The following is a 12,500-nucleotide window of genomic DNA, read 5'->3' as shown; positions in this document are numbered from 1 at the left end:
GATATTATATCACTAAAAAACATCGATTTTAGCGATTGAATCTTCTTTCTCACCTCACAATTTGGAAACAGTCCTGCTCAAATTTACTTAAGTGATTTAAAGATAAGAAACTCTTCCAACACACAAAAAGTAGAAAAACCCAAACATCTGTATAAACTCATATAAAAACATCTGCCTTACACATTTTAGCAAACATGATCAATAATTACAATGGAACTATTTATCGACTAAAATCTCTCTGCGTGTCTCCCTCTCTCTGACGGGGCATGATGCACCAGAGGTGGGCGCAGTGGACGATCCTTACCGGAGTCCGGACCACCACAAGCAGCGGGAGCAGCAGGAAGGGTGTGCACCACAGCACTACCACGCTCCTCATCTGCCAGCCGGCGCGCAGAGAGGACAGCATCTTGAGCCGCAGAGACAGAACCGACATGACGGCCTAACCGGCCAAACACCGGCCCACTTGCGCCCGATTCCGAAAAAAACAAAAAACTACCTAGGAGGCCTTGCGGATTAGCGCTCCAACCACCGCGGGAAACGGGCAGGCAATGAATTAAGAAGAGCTGGATCAGCCTTCCTTCAACGGGACAAGGTGGGACGAACTTCTGGTTCCGTCAATCCCCACTCCTACTTTTTATACTCTCGATGACAAGGAACGTGTTTCCAAATGCTCCCATCTCATCATCACCAGGCGAGGAAGGCGATGTCACACGTGCGTTTTAAATAGCGGACCTCTCGTTGTGTTCTGCGCTGTGGACATCTGCAGCGCTTCTTCTGAGAAGACAAGTGTGCGTGCGCAGCCCTGGCGATAATCGAGAAGCCATTCAAAGTCGGCGACCGGCCCTCGGCCTCAAATATTAACTTTTTGTCCGTCACGTCACGTCACCATGTTCCCCTTCGAGGTGGTTTATCTAATCTCTTACCACAAACAGAGGAAATGATTTCCACTTTTTTGCAAGAGCATCTACCGCTGTTTGTCTTTTACCCGACCACATCGTTCTCTGCTGTTTAACTAACCCCCCGGGCGCGAGGCTAAAAGAAACGCGGTGCAAAGCAAAACCCCTGAGGTGCGAGGCACAAGGCCCTGTGGCGCGAGGCTAAAGGCCCTGTGGCGCGAGGCTAAAGGCCGTGATGTACGAGGCCTAAAGCGGATGGATTTCACATTTAAAGTAGCAACCACTGTTATTTTGGTGACTTATTCAAGTCAGACATAGAAAGTAAGTCCATAGTTAGGTTTACATAAGCATTGTTTCACATTTCCCCTCTTCTGGTCTTTTCCGGCTGCATCACCCCCCCCCCCCCTGAGACCCTCTGTCCCTCGTTCTCCAGGGGTCTTTTGTTGTTTTCTTCACGGTTCTATCTCTGCATCCATTCATCTTCCAACACCCGCTAGTAGGTGTCTTAAGAGATTGGGGGGAAGAGAGAGAAAGAGAAGGGGAAGAGAGATAGAGAGAGAGAGACGTTCTTCTTGATTCAACTCTCAAGTCTTCCTCTCCACCCTCACACAATGTGTGTCTCGCTCTCTCTCTCTCCGTCTGTCTCTCAGCATCCCTCCCTCTCTCTCTCCCTCCCTCTCTCTCTCTCTCCCTCTCTCCTTCTCTCTCTCTCTCTCTCTCTCTCTCTCTCTCTCTCTCTCTCTCTCTCTCTCTCTCTCTCTCTCTCTCTCTCTCTCTCTATATATATATATATATATATATATATATATATATCTCTAAGTTTGTAAGAATGTAGCCTACCACATTGTAGGCACACATTGATTCAATACATCAGGATGCAAAGTTAATCGTGACTCCCATCTTGAGGCGATAGATTGTATTGCAATATTTAAATAAGGCGAAGGCAAGTGGTAAACTTGACCATCAATTCCACCTTGTGGCAATTGCGTAAAGTGCATTATCAAACAGCGCTGAATAGACCCGCAATGCCATAGGTAGTTCTAGTGTGGTTTCAAAATTTCCGCCTGATCAGCACTATTTAACACCGTTTATGGATCCCTCTAACACGTGGTCATCCTGGTGAGAACGATCTTGAGCAAGGCACTATATATAGTAAATGAACAGCAAATGAAAATATATATATCTATACATATCGTGTGTGTGTGTGTGTGTGTGTGTGTGTGTGTGTGTGTGTGTGTGTGTGTGTGTGTGTGTGTGTGTGTGTGTGTGTGTGTGTGTGTGTGTGTGTGTGTGTGTGTGTGTGTGTGTGTGTGTGAGAGAGAGAGACTGAATGAGAACATTAAGTGACTTATTGGGTCAGAGTGTGTTTATGTCTGTGTCTGTATGTATATGTGCGTGTGTGTGTGTGTGTGTGTTTATGTGTGTGTCTGTATATGTGTGTCTGTATGTATATGTGTGTGTGTGTGTGTGTGTGTGTGTGTGTGTGTGTGTGTGTGTGTGTGTGTGTGTGTGTGTGTGTGTGTGTGTGTGTGTGTGTGTGTGTGTGTGTGTTGCCAAGGTCCCACGTGGGCGTTTGGGTCCTTGTTGGTTCAAGCTACAAAATGACGCCCCCTCAATGCCCTGTTTTCACCTGTTTTGCACCGGTTTTAAAATGGGCATTCAATTAAAACTTGCAATACGTCAGAAAAAAATGTCATGAAAAAAATAATAGATAATAATTCATAAGCTCAGTGAGAAATATATATTGTGGGCAATGTTGATTAATTTGGTAATCAAAAATACGATTGAACTATTGTGAAAGACATTAAGTAACAGCAGGAAAAATCTAATAATATCCCACTTGAAATTATTTAAAAAAAATTACCCATGCAAATCATGTTAACATATTCAATTTTTTTGTGGTGGTAATTTTGAAACATAATTGTTTTTGCATGTATTTGTAGCCTACGTGTTCATAAAGTTAAAAGTTATAGTGTTATTACACTGTTATTACACTCATCTGTATTCATCCATATTTACCCTAATTATAGTTGTTGTTATAGTAGTATGAATTATTGAGCAGTTATTAGCAGAAAATCAACAGCCAAGGACAGTGAGCTTTATGATTTGGGTGAAGAAAGAGGCATGATTCTTACAGTGGTTAATCATTAATGGATCAATACACAGAATCATAGATTCTTAGTACAGGACCCCAGTTTTGAGCGGGGGAACATTGATTGTGTCTCCTTCTCACTCATTTCCTCCTCCATTTGATCAACTATTCTCTTATCACCTGCATCCCAGCCGGGTGAGTTGTGATAATCTTTGTTAATGTATTTTGTTCAGGCTCTCTGTGTAGGGGCCATCAGGACAACCCCTAGATCCACCTCGCTAAATTAAGTGCCATGGATATGCTTTTAGTTTTAGGTGTTAGCTTCCATTGGGTTTACAGCTTTTCAGATTGTCATTGAAACGCTCATCATTTCAACAAATGAAGAGCTGTTGCTGTTAAGATGTGGTGACATTCAACCGAATTTAAGTTGATGCTATATGCCATATTTGTTCATTTTACTTTGCAAATAGCTAACCAAACATAGTCCAGCGATGTAAATAACACAATCTGAATTTAAGAAACGGAACTGATAATCTTTGTTCTTATAGCAAACACCAGTGTTCGCAATTGCCTTGATCTTCAGTTACTGGTTTGAACCTGATTAGGAAGAATAGCAAGGTTCCAATCCCATTCCAATCCTCGACTGCCACAGTTACGTTTGTCATAAGCTAGCAAAGCAGCTAAAGTGGTCACCAGATCTTTTTTGCAACTTTGAGACATCAGATTTTTGTAACATGAAGTCAGCGATTCTTTAACTATGTCAAAAGGGTCGCTAAAGAAGCCAAAACCAATTGGCTACTTATACAAAGGTTCTTCTAGGTATGAATTACAGGGTTTGCCATGTATAACAAACATGAATGGCTATAAAGTCTGCAAAGTATCTGATTGGCCGAGATCATCAAAATTATACCTCGCCTTTTTCAAAGCTGCTCAGTCCTCCCAATTGCATACAAGCTTGCTCCCTTTTGCTCAACAACTATTACTGCTGCCTGTTTCTGCAATGCTCTAGTCAACAAGCATTAGATGAGTGAATCAGTGAATAGGACCAGTGCCAGTGCGATCTGGAACTGAAATGGCTGCGTTGCCATTACCCATCTGGAAATCAGACCACTTTAAGCTGTCTTGGTGTCAAGCCATTACAGACTTTGATGGTTTCCGAGCTAAAGTCTCCAGGGGCCACTTCACCTCTAGATCCAGCTCCCTGGCTCTTTGTGGCCCCAGATTGTGGCTGATGACTACGACAGGTTTCAGGTTGGCCCCTGGACTTTGGAGCTGCAATACTCCAGAGACAACCTTGACTGTGAAGGCCTTGGATGTTTACCTTCCTTACATAGGAGAGGCTTTAGGTTGAGGGAAGCCTACTTATGTTTTGCGTCCCTTTACTGGTTACGACTGCTCTTAGCTACTGGTACGTCAAAGGAGTTACCTTCTTGGGTATGGGGCCGGTTTCACTCCATCATGATGATGCATCTTGGCCGGAATATTTGCTTCTCTGTTGTTATATTGGAAGAGCTTTAGGACGCTGATATGCGGGGTATTACATTATTACGATAATGAGCTAACACAGAGGAGTACACTTTTCAATTACATGCTCAATTACATTACAATGCTGACATGCTAGTATGCTATCGTACAAAACATACGCATACTTGTGCGCTTGTCCATTAGCATGCCAACATGTTAATTCCAACACTATGCTAGCACGCTAACAAACAATTTTATTTGCATGCTAACCTGCTAAAGCTAGCATGTTGCTATGGTAATCTGCATGGTATATATGGAGTACATGGTTGTCCACTAATGGGTATGCACAATAATCTTACTTAACAAGCACAAGCAGTAACCTGGGCTGCTTGGGGCTGGTTCAGCCAAAATCTGACCCTATTCTTTCGCTATACTCTCCCCCTACATAGCTAAATTACTGTCCATTTGTCAAAGTATGCCAAACATTTGGACGTTGGTTCTGGTTCGGTGTTGAGACCGTAAAAACGGTGGAAGCAGAAGAATATCATAAAAAATAAGTCGGTTTACAATGGTGTGCTTGCCCTGCCACCACACGGATAAACAAACCAACAACCTTTGTTCTTCTGACAAACATAGCCGTATTGAAACGAGGGATGAACCCTGACATCACTCCATTCTGCACAGACCGACTGACTGAGCCCTGATTGGTTGTTTCATTATTTTGAAAACATGAATTATTGCCTGAGGAAGCAGGGGAATATGTTAAGGTAGGATTTTGATTTTCACAGCCGATGCAGCTGTGAGGATGATTAGTTAAAAGAGTTATAAAACAAGTAAATACACAATATTATATAATAAAGAAGCAATAGTAATATTGGGAAGAAGGGATTGCAATGCATCTGGCAGGGCCAATAATAATATCATTTATGTTAATGTTTATTACATTAATGTACATGATGTTAAAAATGTTATCATGTATATCACATTAACAAACATGATATTAGTAACATGTGTGTATCATTTATGTAACTGTAATAAACATCTAACAGGGAATATGTGCTTCTGCTTTGTGCTCCAGGTGTCATGGAGATGAGGCTGTTCCTGCCTATTCTCCTGCTGCTAGGAGCCTGTCAACGGGGACTCAGTGTAGGAACACACCCTGGCTAGACTTTCTCTCTCACGGGAGCAAAGCCTTTTTTTTCTCTCTCTCTTCATCCCTATCTGTCTCTCTATCTCTCTCCCTATTCTTTATCCACTCGTTATTCTTACTTTTCTCAGTCGCTCTCCCTCTTCATTCCTCTCTTACTCTTTCTCTCTTTATCTTTCCCTTTTTGTATCCCTGTTTCTTTCTCGCTGCCTCTGTCTTTAACCCCTTTCTGTCTCTACATCTCTTCCTCTCTCTGTATCTGTCTGTGGTCCTGTATCGCCTTCTTTATCCCCTTCTCTCTCAATCTCGTTCTCTAGCGCTCTCTCTGTCTATCCGTCTACATCGGCCATTATCACTTTCTCTCTTTCCGTCTTTTCCGATCTCTCCCTCCCTTTCACTCTGTCTACATATCTCTTAATCTCTTTCTTTCTTCATGCATCAATGTACCTCTATATGGTTTCTTGTACCAAAAAATAACTTCATGATTCTCATCGAAACGCAATGCAAAGAATCTCTTTCCCCTTCGTCTTCTCCTGCAGGATCCCAGTGTGGCCCCAGAAGCCTCTGAAGCCGTTCCCCTCCAAGCTGCAGGCCAACAGTACGTGGAGGAGGTGGCGCAGGCCTGTGGAAACCTCCAGATGTTTGACAGCGTGACACTCGGGCCACTAGGGGGCAGCATAGAACGGCTAGGCCTTCAGCTCCTGGAACAGCTGCCTGTTGGCCCTCAACAGCCCAATGTCCTCATATCCCCCTTCAGCCTCTCTCTGGCCCTTGCACAGCTGGCTCTAGGTTTACCTGCAGCTTTATTTTACTTTTTACACCACTCTGTTCTGTCCTGCTGGCTGGTTGGCGCTGTTTATTCTAGCTCTCCTTCCGGTTCTGTCGATTGTACCCTGCACTGAAACGTGTTGCCATGCCATGTACACCTGTACCTTACAAAATCATCTCTGGCAGGTGCACGGACCGAGACGGAACGACTGCTGCTGAGTAGTCTCCATGGAAGCAACATGAGCTGTTACCACCACACCATGGGGGGTCTTCTGCAACACCTGAGCAACAGCTCCCTGCGGGTGGCCACACGGTTGTACCTGCGCCAAGGTGTGTGTCTGGGTTGTTAGGAACATGAATTTCATTTGCCTGATTGCATAACTGCCTAAGTCATATTTTAAGATTCATCTTGTATTTAGCGTCAAAAATGCCTAATTCATATATGACTAAAGCAGATAGTGATTATGGAATGTAAAAAGCACTCTGATTAGCTAGGATATAGCCAATAAGGCACAGTGAATCAGCAGCATTAGGAGAATGGAGTTAGGTAAGAAAATGTGTCCAAAATATGACATTAAACAAAAAATATGACAATATGTGGCTATAGAGTTCTTCTTCACAGCATTCCTCTTTCCCTCTGTGTCTTCTTCAGGGTATGATGTGAATTTGTCCTTCCTTGAGAAGTCCATGGCCAGGTACGCAACCATATATTAATATCAATGGCATTTTAGAGATACCTTTCTCCAAAATGAAATACCTTCAGGCTCGGAATCAAACCCAGATGACAAACATAGACATTGAAACTATGATGAACTACTTACCAAATACAAATACTTTTTAATGATGAATCTTTGTTTTCTTTGTTCCACCATTTGGTCGGTTGAATCAAAAAGGGGACAGCTCTGAATCAATTTCAAATGTTCTCGTGTGTCCATCAGGTATCGAACAAGCCCGGCTCCTCTGCTCTCTGTGGAGGACGTCAACCAATGGGTGAAGAACGCTACCAATGGAAACATCGTGAACTTAATGGAAAGCATTCCTAACGATGTAGTGCTCATGCTCATCAACGCTGTGCATTTCAAAGGTAGTGCACCTTCTGGAACAGTCTGATGGCATGCAGATTTAGTCTGTGATGCGGGCGTAGCAATAAGCCATGAGTAACCTGAGTTTGGGCACTGAGCTGCTGGTTCCCAAGTTCTTGGTTTTGAGGTCTGTGTCACTTGTCCGCATAGCCCAGTCACTCCTCTGGTGTGATCTATTGGCCTTCAGATGGACAGCTCTTCATTTCACTATCGAATGTGATGAAAATCGATATTATTTATAATGTAAATTGTTAAATATTCCCAACATAGACGGCTCTGCTTTAATTTGAAACCCCATCGCATAGAGGCTAGAGATTTTGATTTCTGCAGCAGCATGCACCATTTTCCTTCCCCTACACGGTTGTTCGCTCATTTAGGTATCATCGCATCCTTCCTTCCTGTGCTTTGCAGATGAGTGGCAGACCCGATTTGATCCCTCGGAAACTTCCAAAGGGCTGTTCTATGTGGACGAGCAGAACTCTGTCTCGGTGGACATGATGAGGTCCCCGAGGTATCCACTACGCCTGCTGCATGACGCTGAGCTAGAGGCGACGGTACTAGCATTAACACTTCCCTCTTGCCATTCAAAGATATCTTGTATGGGACATTTTGTAGCTAGCCAGATCGACTTTAGATACTGGAAATGTTTAGACTGGGTAGCCCCACGCATTCTGCCTGCGATTTGAGATCGCCACTGCAGAAGGGTCTGGAAAAGAGCAATATATTTATTTCTGCGTCCGATAAGTTTCTGCAGGAGTCAATCACCAAGCTGGCTTTTCCCCCCGGCGCGCTATTGGCTGGTTTAACACAATGACGACAGGGAAGCGAAGGCAAGCAGCCAATCGCGTACAGAGTCATTTGAACTAGGCCCATTGATCAAGCCTCTTGTGCTGAAGAAAATGACAGCAGCTTCCCAAGACCAACGTGCAATCTACGATTGAGCTCGGTCTGGTGTAGCCAGGCTAGGAAATATTTAGACAGGGACACCGATGAAAAGATCCATCACCTGCGACAATTTCAGTTAGAAAGTGAAAGCTAGAGCAAAGGATTTGATACCTGGGGTTTTGACTCCAAAGAAACAAAGGAAGGATGCCATAGACTTTAGAAGACTTATATTTTTCCATTTCTTTCTTTTGTCCAGGTCGCCTGTTTTCCCTTCAAGGGAAACAAAAGCTTCCTGGTTGTTCAGCCAATCCAGGGAAAGGGAAACGTGTCATCGTTGCTACCCAAGCTCAACATCTCAGACTTGTACAGCCGGCTGCCTGCAGAGCACACCATGCAGGTGGCCCTGCCCAAGTTCAGACTGCAGTACCGCCAAGAGCTCCAGGAACCCCTCACCAATCTAGGTAGGACAACGTCAGGCTTCAGCCAGAATACCATGCAATACTTGGTAAGGAGAGGGGAGGGAGGGGAGCTGGGGAGTTGAGTCTGGGATACGGTAGGGAGTGGAGTGACGGCAAGGACAGCAGAGGGTGGAGTCATGGTAGGGGCTGGAGTGACTGGAGTCACAGTAGAGCTTGGAGTGAGTGGAGTCAAGGCAGAGGCAAGTGTGAGTGGAGTCGTGGTCGAGGCAGGTTTGAGTGGAAACACGGTAGAGAGCCTGGAGTGAGTGTTGTCATGGTAAAACATGGAGTGAGTGGAGTCGTGGTCGAGACACGCGTGAGTCATAGGGACGGGAGTGAGTGTTGTCACGGTCAGAGATGGGAGTGGGGGGAGTGAAGATCGAGACGGTAGTTGGTGGAGTGACGGTAGAGCCTGGACAGGACTGGAGAGAGGGTTCATCTAACGCCCTCCTCTCCCCTCCCTTCCCTTCTCTCGGGCCCTCAGGTCTTGGCTCCCTGTTCTCCGGTCCCGACCTGTCGGGCATCACGGAGGCGCCGCTGAAGGTGGGCGCCGTGCGCCACGCCAGCCAGGTGGAGCTCAGCGAGGAAGGGGCCGAGGCCTCCGCCACCACCGTCATCACCACCATGCGCTCCGTGTCCTTCTTCTCCCTCAACGGGCCCTTCTTCTTCGCCCTGGTCGACGACGTCTCCCTCGCCCCCCTCTTCATGGGCGTGGTCACCAACCCCGCCCCCGACGACGCTCCCATGCCCAACGACGAGCCGCGCGGCAACGCCTCCCATGGCGCCGAGATCGTCGCAGACACCGCCGAGGAGAAAGCTGTCGATAAGGAGCAGGGAGACGATCCGGTGGCTGCCGACGACGATCTGACGACGGACTTGGGGCCCTCGGTGGCCCCAGACTCAAACGGGTATGTGCCCCCTCCTACTGCTGAAAAGGCCGGTGAGCTGTACCTCAACGAGACACCAGGGACACCAGAGAGCCTTGGAGGGGAAAGCGGAGACAAAGGGAACAAGATTAGCCCCGACGTATCCAACGCTATCCCGACCTGAAGCTAACGTGTAGTATGTGAAGCAGTGTCATTAAAGCTACTACATCAGATCCATGAGCTGCATCCTGTAAACTTCACTGAAATGTTTATTGAGTTTGTATTTTGATCATCACATCATGACACACGCGTGCGCTCTATTCTCTGCATAGATAATGCTCATATGGAACGCGTCAGTGCAAAGGATATGAAAAAGTGTAGTTGAATAGTTGAAAGAACGATTATTATACCGCTTATGTCTTTTACTATCTTTTCATCTCACTCTGTGGTTATAAGATGTTTGTTCATCCATGGCAGGTTTTGCCAAATCTGTGTGGAGACATATGGGGAAAGTGTTTCATATTAACTTATGATGCCTATTATAAGGCATTTATATAAGTGTTTTAATAACGTGGTTGATTTAGGGGTAGCCGACACCATTTGATTCACCATGAAATTCCTGTTTGTATTAAAATAAAGTAAAATTCCACTGTTGTATGGATGCCACATGCGGTGCATTCTTCTACATCCATGGTCACTACATCGAATCACTGATTATCCCGTGTCCTGGGTCAAAGCAGTTAGAGTTGTCATTTAGTGACTGTCAGGGATGGCAGTGGACTGGAATATTTAAGGGCCAGTGAAATAATATTATTGGTTCACTGGTACAAAAAGCTACATTTTGGTTCTGCTGGCACTTTAATATTCCAGTCGTAGTATGTCTCCTAAGATACAATGCCTCATATGATACGTGATCCAACATAGTAATATGTCGATCTGGCACTGTTAGTGAATAGCATAGTAAGTAATCTAAGGTTTTCACTCACAGTTTATCAATGTTCGACTGTTGATTAGATGATTGGATGGGCTTAATACAGGCCTTCGACAGCCACAGATACAGATTTTAGCAGTTGTTTGATTGATTGCTGTCTGGATGTAGAGAGACCCTATAGCTTTAAGGTATACCCTACAATGCACACAACACATTTAGGGTGCTGCACCAAACACAACCTCAGGAGTAGATCTCAGGAATTAAGAGGGGTCAATATGCAGTTCTTCTCATCTCCTGACGGAACGGCTCGAGGATGGTGCTTCAAATCTGTGTTATTGGCAAGAGAGAGAGACTTCGCTTCGGAGGGAGCGCAATCTGTTTCAGATGGGTTTAGTGGCAAGAGAGAGGGAGTGATTTCTGATTCAGTGATATCCATTACCGTAAAAGAAGTTCAGATATTCCTTGGTCAAGTTAAACATAACTGAGTTAAACATAACTGTTTAACTGCCGTAAAAAGCTCAAAGGAAGAATAGAGAATTGAAATTGTGCGGTGATAACACCATAATTCTTGACCCTCTCTCGCCCAACCATAGCCCAGGTGCAAAACATAGCAAGGTGGCGATTCTGCTTTAACTGCTTTTTGGAGTCTCTGAGCAACCCTCCAAACTAAATCACTGGCGTGGCTGTTTGTGTTCCCATCCCCAATCGAAGGTATGATTCAATTAATAATTACATAACAGTGATAACGGTATAGGTCTACCCTTTCATTTTTATGTACATGTAAGCCATAAAGCTTGGCAACTATATAACTGGTGAATTTAAGAGGCGTTTGAACTCGGTTCATAAGGAGGTTTAGAACTTTGTCTTGCGCCCAAACCGCCGTGGGCTTGGTAAAGACGCGTCTCGTGGACAAGACAGCGCGCGTCGTTGGCAGAGCGGCCGACCTGAAGTGACGTCACATCAGGGCGGGGTCCTGGTCCTGCTGGCTGCGCGCTCCTCTCATCACTGTGGAAGTTCCGTCGACATCAGCAGACACCGTCGATCTACGCAGAAGATCCAGAGAAAGGTGAGAATTTAACGTTTAGCGAGCATACAATAGCTGTGTTTAGGCAATTCATGTGTTTCTACGTGATGCATGTGATGCATCACGTGCGATTTTATGTGGTTTTCACCTTTAAAATTTAACAAACCTTTTAATTTTTTTATATAGGCCTACGTATGTATATATTTCATAAACGGGCCTATATTCCTTTGGCAGGGTCGAAGCCAAGATATTGTTTCGGTATAATGATTCAGTATTTTTACCCTTTCTTCTTAACTATCATTTCATTTTTTCAAGGGACCCATTTCAGGGTCCATTATAAGTCCAGCGGTCCAGCGACCAACATTTATCCTGCCAGCCACATTACATAATTGTTCCAGTTTTTTGATTATTTGTATTGGTAGCCTGTTATTGTTACACTATTCTGTGCGACGTTCTTTATTTACTTTCCAGATGTAGGGCAGATTTAGAGCACCAAATGCAAATGTTTATTTTTTGCCACTCCGCTTGGCAATAACATGTTTAAATATGGATAGCATTTTGTCGAGACGAAAACCAATGTCTCTATGAGGGCGAAATAAGCCTAATACTGCCCACTGTAAAATAGCAGAACACATTGCAGTTTTCGGTCCAGCTTGAGCATCTGGTAATGAGGACTTTATTACTTAAAGATACACTTTATATTTTATTTTTCAATCTGCAAAACCTGGTATTTCTCCATTATTTTAACTGAAAAGATGCAGCCTTTTTTTGCAATGTGGCAACATCTCAGTTGTCCCACGTGGAAATTTTTTGTTTTCAAGGCAAACACTAGGGCATGATTGATGGGTGGACTGCCAAAAGTTTCATGAGTATGTGGAATTTTCCAC

General features: G+C 44.6%; 3 protein-coding genes across 3 annotated transcripts in view; 2 read left to right on the top strand and 1 right to left on the bottom strand.

Moving 5' to 3' along the window:
• The window catches only part of LOC130386402 (Na(+)/citrate cotransporter-like), a 15,259-nt gene extending 14,382 nt beyond the window's left edge, over positions 1 to 877 (bottom strand). Inside the window, exon 1 of the mRNA XM_056595315.1 lies at positions 305 to 877. Coding sequence (XP_056451290.1) covers positions 305 to 433 — 129 coding nt within the window. The 5' untranslated portion in view covers positions 434 to 877. The remainder of the gene's footprint in view (positions 1 to 304) is intronic.
• A 2,200-nt stretch (positions 878 to 3,077) lies between these two features.
• Positions 3,078 to 10,312, top strand: serpinf2a (serpin peptidase inhibitor, clade F (alpha-2 antiplasmin, pigment epithelium derived factor), member 2a). Its single transcript, XM_056593784.1, has 9 exons — positions 3,078 to 3,183; positions 5,531 to 5,598; positions 6,139 to 6,388; positions 6,554 to 6,697; positions 7,020 to 7,062; positions 7,306 to 7,451; positions 7,861 to 8,003; positions 8,591 to 8,795; positions 9,277 to 10,312. Exons 2-9 carry the CDS (start codon positions 5,536 to 5,538, stop codon positions 9,840 to 9,842), a joined length of 1,560 nt encoding a protein of 519 aa, XP_056449759.1. The 5' UTR covers positions 3,078 to 3,183; positions 5,531 to 5,535; the 3' UTR covers positions 9,843 to 10,312.
• A 1,234-nt stretch (positions 10,313 to 11,546) lies between these two features.
• Positions 11,547 to 12,500, top strand: part of serpinf1 (serpin peptidase inhibitor, clade F (alpha-2 antiplasmin, pigment epithelium derived factor), member 1) — an 8,008-nt gene continuing 7,054 nt past the window's right edge. Inside the window, exon 1 of the mRNA XM_056593785.1 lies at positions 11,547 to 11,655. The gene's annotated coding sequence lies outside the window, so the exon portion shown is untranslated. The remainder of the gene's footprint in view (positions 11,656 to 12,500) is intronic.

This window comes from Gadus chalcogrammus, chromosome 7 (genome assembly GCF_026213295.1).
Source record: "Gadus chalcogrammus isolate NIFS_2021 chromosome 7, NIFS_Gcha_1.0, whole genome shotgun sequence".
Taxonomy (NCBI): domain Eukaryota; kingdom Metazoa; phylum Chordata; class Actinopteri; order Gadiformes; family Gadidae; genus Gadus; species Gadus chalcogrammus.
This window is presented reverse-complemented; position numbering and strand designations above follow the sequence as displayed.

Excerpts from the sequence above, each read along its gene's own strand:
- serpinf2a (XM_056593784.1), top strand. The coding sequence starts at position 5,536 with ATGGAGATGAGGCTGTTCCTGCCTATTCTCCTGCTGCTAGGAGCCTGT. Across the intron at positions 5,599-6,138 it reads CCTGTCAACGGGGACTCAGT|GATCCCAGTGTGGCCCCAGA; the intron begins GTAGGAACACAC and ends CTTCTCCTGCAG. Across the intron at positions 6,389-6,553 it reads CCTTGCACAGCTGGCTCTAG|GTGCACGGACCGAGACGGAA; the intron begins GTTTACCTGCAG and ends CATCTCTGGCAG.